The sequence below is a fragment of the Pipistrellus hanaki genome, assembly GCF_964339955.1.
Source record: "Pipistrellus hanaki genome assembly, chromosome: 1".
In the NCBI taxonomy this organism is placed as follows: domain Eukaryota; kingdom Metazoa; phylum Chordata; class Mammalia; order Chiroptera; family Vespertilionidae; genus Pipistrellus; species Pipistrellus hanaki.
In genome coordinates this window covers 67392370-67403283 of record NC_140503.1, presented here as the reverse complement: position 1 = coordinate 67403283, position 10914 = coordinate 67392370, and the positions used below count along the sequence as shown (strand labels likewise).

Below are 10914 nucleotides of genomic sequence, written 5' to 3'. Positions count from 1 at the left end.
GTTTTGAACACGAGATTTTTTTTCTCATAATCATGGGGAAAAAATGAATAAAATCTGGGTCAACTAAATTTCTTCTTTGAAGAGGAGTCTGTAACTAAATTAAATTAATGCTAAGTAAATAAAATAGAGGCAGGAAAAATAACAAGGACACTATGCATTGGAGGAATGAATTCTATAGCTTTTCAGTACAAATCTGGAAAGGTCAAAAAGAAGGCTAAATGAGGAGACATAGATAATGTGACATGGAGTTAGCACATCCTTTTGTATGTGATAAGAAGCTATCAATGAAATGTAGCATGAACGAAAAAGTAAATGCTTAAATATCCATGTTAGGAAGTTCAATATAGAAGGTGGATTGGAGTGGGCCTAGGAAAGTATGTGGTAATTAGTACCTTGATCCAGCATTGTGATTTTTACCCTTTAAAAAAAAAGTCCAGCCAAAACCGGTTTGGCTCAGTGGATAGAGCATCGGCCTGCGGACTGAGAGGTCCCAGGTTCGATTCGGTCAAGGGCATGTACATTGGTTGTGGGCACATCCCCAGTAGGTGTGCAGGAGGCAGTTGGTCGATGTTCCTCTCTCATCAATGTTTCTAGCTCTCTATCCCTCTCCCTTCCTCTCTGTAAAAAAAAAATCAATAAAATATATTAAAAAAAAAAAAGTCCAAACTGTAATTTGAAACTTTATTTTTAAAATATTCTGAAATTTTGAATTTTTCAAGATTCTTAACCATCACCTACTTTTCTTCAACACATATACAGTTTTTCCTAAAATTGTAGAACCTATTGCAGTACAAAACAAGAAATAATAATTCCACTAACTAAGCCAGTCAAATTACTTCTGTAAATAATCATGCTACAGCCTGGAATCATCCAAAGGAAAAATTCTTCTAATTCTCTTTAAAGATATTTGTAAAGTTTATTTTTCAGAAAACCAAAATAATTGATTCAATAACACTAACCACTCTGGCATGCAGCAACTCATCATTTAATATTAAATGTTTAATCTTTTCATGGATGTATCTTGTTTATTTACACTCCTATAGTTTCCAGAAGAAGCTTGCAGTGATAGTAAAGGTAAATAAGTATTTTGTTACAGGTACTTCAAATAGCACTACAATACATCTTTGACAAAATTTTTTTTATAATATTCCAACTTTCAATATGAAACAGTTTAAAAAGGCATGGGCCAAAAAAAAGTATACTATCACTTAGGCAAACAAATTCTAATAATCATACAACACTCTTAAAGACTCTCCCTGTTTAGGCTGGGAAAGAAGTATATGAGACATTTACTTCAAATAAAATTATATTAGCAGCTTAGGAAAATTCAAAAATACACAATTTCAGACATATTAAGGGGAAAAAGACCATCTTGAACCTTTATTCTTAGAAAGTTTGAACCAGTTATTACTTGCTTTAATGTAACAGATGTGTTCTTGAAGTTTTGCCTAACACAACTTCTATAAACCACCATGCTTGCACTGGAAGAACGTACCTTAAGGAAACATAAGAGAACTTACTCTTTAAAACATGACTCTCCTGCACATTTGTACAACATTGGGAATTTTATCTGTACTGTTTTGTGTCTTTAAACCCGAGTTTCTCAAAATTCACTTGTAAAACAGTAAACAGTCCAACCTTTTCACACAAAGACAGTTCACAGAGTAAATTCAAAACTTAAAATTGTTCATTTACTCGTTCTAAACTGAGGGCTTGTCACTGTATTTCAGTGTTCTAGAATAAGTACCCACCTATTCTTTTCACCTTTGAAAAATAATGGTTATTATTTTTTAATTGCTAGGAAATGCTATTCTTAAAGCATTCTTATTTAAAAATGACAAGTGTGAGGGGCAATTTGTGATTGTAAGTCTTTTATAGTTTAAGATAAAATATTTCCCAAATCATGACAGTACTGTTTAGAAGAATGATACCCTCAATTCTATAAGCATCTTATTCTTATCAGAAATAATTATCTTAATTAAAATAACAATTTACTAAGGACAAAAATAACATTCTTTTGCATTAGAATCTTGTGACTAAAAACCATAACTAGACCAAATCACTGATTTTTTTTTTTTTTTATCAAACTTAACAGAATAGACTTTTAAGTCATAGGATCACTCAATGACGTATTAAAAGAAAGTTTTACTGAAATGTAACTACTGTCATTCATGAATAAGCAAATAGATGAATTACATTTATTTCTCTGAAAAGGTAACATTGCATACATGTCAGCAAAAAGATTGTGGCACTTGGACAATGTCCCTGATAAATAAACATGTAAATGTGTGGATGTGCATCCTAATCTCTCTTTTATTTTGTGAAAGACAACACCAGATTGGGCAAAAAGTGATTATAATCACCTGTAAAAAAGGAGGTGAAGCTACCACAGAATCCTAAGACGAAATAGCTTGTTAAAGACCAGGGAAAATAATGCTATTTTCTCATCCATTTTCACTTTTATCACCTTTTTATTTTTTAAACTTACAACAAAAAATTTGCAATGGAATTTGAGCAACAGGTGAGCAAAATTGTGCTCCCATGTGAAATATAAAATAAATGAAGTATCATGGAGCTCTTTGCTGTAGCCAAAAACCAATTTTTACCTATTTCTAAAAAGAGATGACATGTCTCGAGGCATAATTGCTTTAAAAAACAAATGAGGCTGAATTGTTTGTACTGCATCATAGATTTACACTTCCAATAAAGCCAAAGTATGCATTAAATAAAACAGATGCTTACTTTACTTTATACCATCAAATCATGTTCTTCCCTCTAAAAATATGGCTGTTCCCAAAACATTGTTTTAATTTTCTATGTATCTTACCTTACTGTGCAGGACAGGCAACTGCCTATAAAACCATTTAACCTAATGCAGGCCTTCTGATGAAAATTTATTTTCCATTAATCAGGCTTAAAGAACAAGATCACCAAAGAGACCACAAGTTAGTGGCTCTGTCAATTACATAACCGAATTTAAGACTAGGTTTTCTTGTGGTTGTTGTTCCCTAAAATGAGTAAGTTGATGTCTCTTCCAGTGAGGGGCCTGTCTGAATGTTTTCCCACAAACTGAGCATTCGAATGGCTTCTGTCCTGCATGGATTAGATAGTGTCTCTCCAGTTTAGATGGAGATCTAAAACTTTTAGAACACACACTGCACTGGTAAAGAAGGCCATCATTCCTCCCAAGATGTCCTGGATGACTACAAGGACTATGATGGCTCTGCTCTGATTCCAGAAGGGAATTAGAGAGAGAGGGCTGCCTGCTCCTGTAGTGGGTATCAAGAATTAAATCCTCTGATTCTGCCTTAACTTTTATTTCTGATATTTGATCTGACTCCAAGATCTCACATTTTTGAAAACTAGGAGTCTGGCATTGTTGGGAAGCATTATAGTTAACATTATCACCCGGAAGAGTGAAAAGTTTGCTCAAATTGTCAAATTCTACTGGGCAAAGAGATCGTCTGTAAGGAATCTTTTCAATATGAGTTAATTTATGTCTTTTTAAGTGAGCCGACTGTCTAAAAGATTTCCCACAAACATTACAACCAAAAGGCCTCTGTCCAGTATGAATTAAATAGTGTCTTTGTAGTTTGGATATAGAAGGAAACACCTTCTCACACTTGTCACATGGACACACTTTATGTCCAGTATGTATGTTTTCACTTGGAACTGACAAACCACATTGAAGCACTTTACAGTTATCAAAAAATTCCTCACCTGATGAACCATTGATAGATATGTCTTTATTATTCACTGAATTTTCCATAATTAACATGTTTTCTGTTGTAAGGACACCTTTCAAGTTTTTCCCCATATTTTGGCTCTGGAAGTGCTTTTGCCAAGAAGATGGCAACGCCAACATTTTCTTCCTTTTACTGCCAACTGTCTTATATGTTCCATGCTTGCCAAGAGAACTCATAAATGCCCTCTGGGTTTGTTCGGGGCTCTGCTCACCAGAAATAAGATCACAATTTTTCAAGAAACCGTTTCTAAATGATTTTTTCTCAGATCTAAAGTTATCTAATTTCTTACTCCCAACATGTTTAAGCTTGGCCAAGATTTTTTTAACAATAGTTTTATAGTTGAGGCTTCTTTTGAAACTGCTTGGAATTTTGCCACTTCTGGCAGGAAAACACTTGTGTCCATTGAGAATCTTCTCTGATTCAAAACATTCTTCACACTCTGGACACTGAAAAGGAACAATATAAATAGAATGGACATCAAGTTGATTTGTCTCCTCGGATTCACCTATATCACCATTTTCAAAACTATCCTGCTTTGGATTTAATTTATTAGGTAGAGGGCATGACTCTGGACTCTTCTTTTTTAATGAAAGATTCTGAAAAGACTTATTTCTGGTATGGATTTGTTTGTGCTTCAGAAGTTTGCTTTGAATCTTAAATCCTTTTTGACAGAAACAACATTGAAAAGGTCTTTCTTCTGAATGTGTGAGTTGGTGGATTTTTAAATGAGTCGATTGTCGGAAAGATTTGCTGCACAGGACACATTTAAAAGGCCTCTGACCAGTATGAATAAGTGCATGCCTATCAAGTTTTGACTTCGATGGGAACATCTTGCCACAGATTGTACATGCATGAATATTCTTTCTTTTCTTTGCAGGGCTGTAGGCAGGATCAGACTTACTAGAGGGGTGTAAGGCCCACTGCTCCTCTGAGGTAAAAGTAGGATACATTCCATACAGTGGCTTTTCTTGCTTGGCCTCCAACAATCTTCTAACCTGTTTAACATCATTCTGGTAGGTTTCATTGTGAAGGTGTTGGTGCTTCACAAATGTCTTCAGATTTTTAAAGTGGCGTTGACAAATACTACATTTGAAAGGCAGATTATGAGTTAGTTGATGTCTCTCCAGGTGAACTAGTTGCCTAAAAGTTTTATGACACGCATCACATTCAAATGGCTTCTGACCAGTATGAATGAGATAATGCCTAGCTAATTTTGATGGTGTTTCAAAGTGCTTGAAGCAAATATTGCAAATATATGGCCTGTTTCTAGGTAGCTTGTTGGCTACTACACGCTGTTCAGTCTTTAGCATTTTTAAATTGTTTTCAGCCATCATATTCTTCAATGATATACTCTGATGAGCTCCATAGTATTCTTACTCTCCACAGATGTCTAAAAATAAAATAAAAATGTATTAATTTAAAAATTATTCATATGAAAAAAATAATTATAAACTGTCTTTTGGCTAAAGATATTACGGATATGGGGGAGATCTGGACTTTTCTTGTGTTTAAAAGTTAATAACCATTTTGGATGAATACTTTAGGATCATAAAACTAATTTCACTCACAGAGAAGTGATGAGTCTTTAAAAGAAATACTTAAAAAACAATATAATTTCAAGCTATATTTCTAATTAAGATGATACACTGCCCTGCTTGCTGGCATGGCTCAGTGGTTGAGCATTTACCTATTAACCAGGAAGTTATGGTTTGATTCCTGGGTAGGGCATATGCCCGGTTACAAGCTCGATCCCCAGTGTGGGGCATGCAGGAAGCAGCCGATTAATGATTCTCTCTCATCATAGATGGTTCTATTTCTCTCCTTCTCCCTTCTCTGAAATCAATACAAATATATTTTTAGCCAAAACCGGTTTGGCTCAATGGATAGAGCATCGGCCTGCCGACTGAAAGATTCCAGGTTCGATTCTGGTCAAGGGCATGTACCTTAGTTGCAGGCACATCCCCAGTAGGGGGTATGCAGGAGGCAGCTGATCAATGTTTCTAAGTCTCTCTCCCTCTCCTTTCCTCTCTGTAAAATAAATCAATAAAATATATTTTTAAAAATATATATATTTCGCCAAAACCGGTTTGGCTCAGTGGATAGAGTGTCGGCCTGCAGACTGAAGGATCCCGGGTTCGATTCCGGTCAAGGGCATGTACATTGGTGGCGGGCACATCCCCAGTATGGGGTGTGCAAGAGGCAGCTGATCGATGATTCTCTCTCATCGATGTTTCTAACTCTCTATCTCTCTCCCTTCCTCTCCATAAAAAATCAATAAAATATATATTTTTTTTAAAGTTTAAAATATATATATATTTTAAAAAGATGATACATTAAAATGAGACTAAATTGATTTGTCAATATTTAGTTGTTTATCACTTTAAAATTCTTAAGTGTAAGAATGAAAATATAATGTTAAAAATAAATGTATTTGCATTCCGTTACAGCATATTATGGATATGATTTGAGAATGGAATATTTCATTTGTCAGTTAGACTTCTTAGCCCCATCACTAATACTATTTACTCTCAATTACTTCTTCTTTGGACCAAAAAAGACAACATGTCAACTGAGAGAAAATGTCCCAGAAAACCTGGGTTCTAGACTTGGATTTGCCACCATATGATCTTGGTGCCAGGAAGAAGGAAATACAGATTCCTTATCTCTAAATCAGGAAAATGCCCCCTGATGCATTTGCACGTGTTGAAAAACTAAAGTGATATAAATGTTAAGGTATCATTTAGCTCAAAACTGATCAAATTTTAAAACTTTATCCTACTTAATATCATTTCTAGGGTTTCTAAGATATAAAAACACTAATTTAATTTACAGTTCTTTTTGTTTACCTTTCCACTTTGTTGTAGAATCCCTAAAAGACAAGTACAGAGGCAATGAAGTCCACAAACTGGTTACATATATACCTATCTATGGTTAAAAGTAAATGAAAGTTGAGTGTGACTCACCTTTTAAGCATATAATAAAAGGATCATTTTGTTTTTAGAGTTAATATAAAGATACAACTTTTCTTCTAATATACATCGGTAGGACACACAGAAAAGGCACTTTCACAATCATCTTACACTCTTCACAAACATCTTCCCTTCTCTAATGAGAAAAGCCAATTTTCTTCTCATCTTTCTTCTATTACTGCATTCCCTTTAAACAGGGAGCCAGAGATTTACAAAACAAAACAAAAATTGTTCTAGCTCTCTCATTCTAATGTTGCATCTTCTAGTTGAGATAAGAGAGATAATAAGTTTACCAGAAACTCAGGGTTCCTCTGTCAACTGAGTTAGCCAAATCCAACATATGTGCTATTTGCTATTTACTGTCCTCTCCTCGAAGACGCCTTAACCACAAAATCACAAACACAGCCAGTGTGGTTCTCTTCAGCAATCTGAATCAGAAGAAAAAAATCATAATTCATTTGTTGAGCAAATATCTTCTAATAGTTGCTTTATCACAGTGTTTTTCAAACTGCATGTCAGTATATATTAATGGATTGTAAAATCAGTTCAATGGATATTAATCACCATTTTTGTTTCATAAAACAGAGTGGAAAATATCAGAATGCATAGCACGGGGATTTTCAATTGGTGTCCACCCTTGTGTGCTGTAAAATTTTAAAAAACATGCAATATCTGACTACTTAGTCAAGACTGACCTCTTTTCTCTAGAGCCTAGACTGTCAAATTAAAAAATGACAGCAGCTAACACAACAGTCATCCAGTGTGAATGAATCAAAATTATACCTATTTGTTTTGTAAGATTGACAAAAATATGTTTTGGTGTGCCGCAGAATTTTAGTAATTAGTTTATGTGCATCATGAAATGAAAAAGGTTGAAAATCACTGGCATAACATATACAATAGCAAGGATGAAACTGTTTTGTGAAACTTCTGTAGGAAGAGGTAAAAAAGTTTGTCAAAGCTGTTCCTGGCATACTTCTTCACACACTAGACCGAGGAACCCACAACAAATCAATTACTTTATTCAAAGTGACTAAGTAATCTATTAAGTAAGATGACGGTCAATAGGATGAGACAGAATTATAAGGAAGAAAACAGTGTCTGGTCCCAAAATAGTTATTAAAAACCTCATTAGAGGCCAAATAAAATATCCCTGTCAATCAATCAGGTGTTAACATAGTCAACCAAGACAGTGAGCCAAACTGAATGGAGCCTTTGTTCCCTTAGCAGTGTTTTCCAAAGTGTGGTACACGTACCCCCAGGGGTACGGGAAGAGTTTGGTGGGGGTACGCGTTGCACCGGGAGTTTGGTGGGGATATGCACTGCACCGTGCTTAGCTGCGCCTAATTCTACGTTCTCATGAGTACGAGGCGTACTCAGCGTTATGAAAATTATAGAAGGGGTACACATATGTCAAAAGTTTGGGAAACACTGCTTAGTGCAACAGTACAGGAGAGAAGCTAAAAGAAGTACTACTGGCTCCCGGTGGTCTACTAAATGGAACCACACTAGGTGCAGCGCACATGATCATCTTCCTGTAGAGGAGGCCCGAACAAAAGCTTCTGCCTCTTTATGGACCTGTGGGCCAGGCTACAAAGGACTAGGAGTGGAATGGTCCTGAGTCAAAATGCAGAAAAGTGCATCAGTCAAGGCCATTCCCTCCCAATAAGGTCATGGAAATGCCTCAGCCAAGGTTCTCAGAATGGAGCTATCTGAGCCGGGAATGCAGCATTGTATGAGCGAATCCCTACATGCAACTCCCTCCAGAGAACTTCAATGCATTGACCATGCACATGTATGTGTCTGTTTCATAAAAAAGAGTAGGAAAGATATTTTTCCATCTCCCATCCCCTGGCCAGCCAGGCAAAGTCTTGCAATAGTCTATGTTGGATCTGAAAGGATTTTGACCTGGAGCCAGGCTCCTCAATCCCTGTTGTGTATTTCTCCTTCTCTTTGTATCTATGAAATACCTTTTTTTTAAAAAAAATCCTACACTAGACCCACACACAAACTGCCATCTCTGATTATAAAAGGAATTGACTACCTATAGCTCCTGCGCCAAAAAGAGACTATGGTTTATCATCTACCACTAGGACTAAGACTGGGTACTATTGTCACTGATTCGAAACCACTTGCTAGGAGCCCCATATTGTTAGCACTATTGGTGGCAAGCAGTGACCTCATCTCCTATTTATAAGTGACAGCTCAGGGATCCCATCGCTCCAAGTGCCGTCCACCACGTCCTTACACAGGGTGCATATTATTTGATACAGGTCCAAATCCTATTTCAACGGATTCTCTATGCTCTCAGTTAATTCTTTTGGTTTAAAAAAAAATTTTTTTTTACGTAGTTTTTCCTATGTTTAACTGAAAACAAAAAATAAAATAGCAACTCTCAATGGTTCGATCTGAAAACTATCCGAACAGCAGCACGACACACTCCGTTGTAAAGGCTGTAACAACTGGTCTCAAAAACTCCAAAGTTGCTTCAAGGCCAAAAACCTGTTGGTTTTCTTAGCCTTCACTGACGCCATGAAAACGAAGTGAGCATTTCACAAAAGTCAATGAAAAAAATAAATAAATGAAACACCTGAGAAACTTAAGAAAACTTTCACTTGGGGGAGGGGAGGGGGATCGCTGGCGACATTTACCACAGCCTTTCTTTCCTTTTCCTCCCCCTTTCCCCCCTCCCGCCCCGGGACGGACGGACGGACGGACACGGACACACACACACCACCACCACCACCTCCCCGCCCCTTGCCCCCTCTCCTTGGCCTTGACTCCTCACCTCTCCAACCCAGGACGGGAGGGGAGGGGAGGGGAGGGGAGGGGAGGGGAGGGGGTGCTGCACTGGGCAGAGGACCCCGACCTCCGGCCCTCGCCCTCATCGCCCGCAACCAGTGCGCACCTGGGGGCCGAGCCCGGCACAGAGACCGCCGAACCCCACACCAGGAAAGGAAGGGCAAGCAAGGGTGAGAACCGTTTGGCCGCAGCCAGGGAAAATACGCCTCAGGTGACACGACCCGTCCCGGCGAAGGCAGAGCATTCTGTGTGGGCCTCCCTCTCGGCGGCTCCCACGCCCGGGGAGAGGTCAGGGCGCGGGGAGGCGGGAAGGAACAGGCGCTAAGGTCGCGGCGCCCCCGCTCTGGGTCCCTGAGCACTCGGGAGGAATGGAGGCAGGCCCGACCCTTCCTGCGGCTCGCTCCACCTCACTCCCGGGCCCCTAACGTCCTCTTCACACACCTGCGGCGGGCACGGAGCAGGCGGCCACACATCCCAGGAGCCAGAAGGCAGCGAGCGCACGTTCGAGGCACTGCGCGCAAGTCGTCGATGCCGGCGCGGCGGCGGCGGGCAGAGCGCGCAGGCGCACACGGGGGAGCGCCCAGGGACGTGGTCCGGGTGGAAACAGGCCCCCCGGAACCTTAGGGCCGCCGTCACGTAGGCCGGCCGCGAGACTCTTTGGGGAGAGGGTGCTCAGAGAGAGGTGCGTCCCCAACCCCAGCGCCCCTCACCCCACACCTCAGTTTCGGCGAGAAAGAGAACAGAGCTGTGAAGAAGGGAGCATTTCCTTGTTTTAAAATATATTTTTATTGATTTTAGAGGGGAAGGGAGAGAGAAAGAGAAAAACTCCAATGATGTGAGAGAATCGTTGACGGGCTGCCTCCTGCATGCCCCCTACTGGGGATGGAGCCCACAAGCCGGACATGTGCCCTGACCCCAATCGAACCCAGAACCTTTCAGTCCACAGGCCGAGGCTCTATTCACTGGCCAAACCGGCTAGACGAGAACGGTGCATTTTCCATTTCACCCCTGAGTGTCAATAGGGGAACTTTGTGGACCTGACCATTGGGCTCAAGCCCTGCTGGAAACGGGTGAGCCCGCCTTGAAAGCCCTCTCGGCTGGTCCTCTCTAAGGCAGGAAACCCACGGTGAACAGAACGCCAGGTATCAGGAGCTTCCTGTGCCAGCTCTGTCCTCAGCTTTCTGTACATTGTCAGATATGGCTTAGGGGTCCGAGGCCGGCTTTGTGGTCAGACAGAACTGGGCTCCATTCTTGGTTCTACCCCTGGCCTGCCAGCTGCGGGCCTTGTTGGCTTCTGGGAGCCTCATTCATTCCATATACCTATTTTGGTTGTGTACAAAGTACAAACCTCTGTGCCCAACCTCTTAGTTTCTTCAAATTGCTCCATCAATCAGATG

At 39.7% G+C, this 10914-nt stretch overlaps 1 protein-coding gene across 3 annotated transcripts; it reads right to left on the bottom strand.

The window, feature by feature from the left end:
* Positions 1 to 1288: 1288 nt before the first annotated feature.
* Positions 1289 to 10074, bottom strand: ZNF770 (zinc finger protein 770). Of its 3 annotated transcripts, none has more exons than XM_084895376.1 (3): positions 9959 to 10074; positions 7009 to 7143; positions 1289 to 5136 (listed from the first exon to the last, which is right to left on the bottom strand). In XM_084895376.1, exon 3 carries the CDS (start codon positions 5078 to 5080, stop codon positions 2963 to 2965), a length of 2118 nt encoding a protein of 705 aa, XP_084751502.1. In that variant the 5' UTR covers positions 5081 to 5136; positions 7009 to 7143; positions 9959 to 10074; the 3' UTR covers positions 1289 to 2962. The 3 variants fall into 3 exon arrangements, with proteins under 3 accessions (XP_084751502.1, XP_084751503.1, XP_084751501.1); XM_084895377.1 differs by lacking the exon at positions 7009 to 7143 and having other exon boundaries at positions 1289 to 1495; positions 3721 to 5136; XM_084895375.1 differs by lacking the exon at positions 7009 to 7143.
* Positions 10075 to 10914: the final 840 nt, after the last annotated feature.

Bases quoted from the DNA above. Each gene is read 5' to 3' on its own strand.
- ZNF770 (XM_084895376.1), bottom strand. From the start codon at position 5,080: ATGATGGCTGAAAACAATTTAAAAATGCTAAAGACTGAACAGCGTGTA.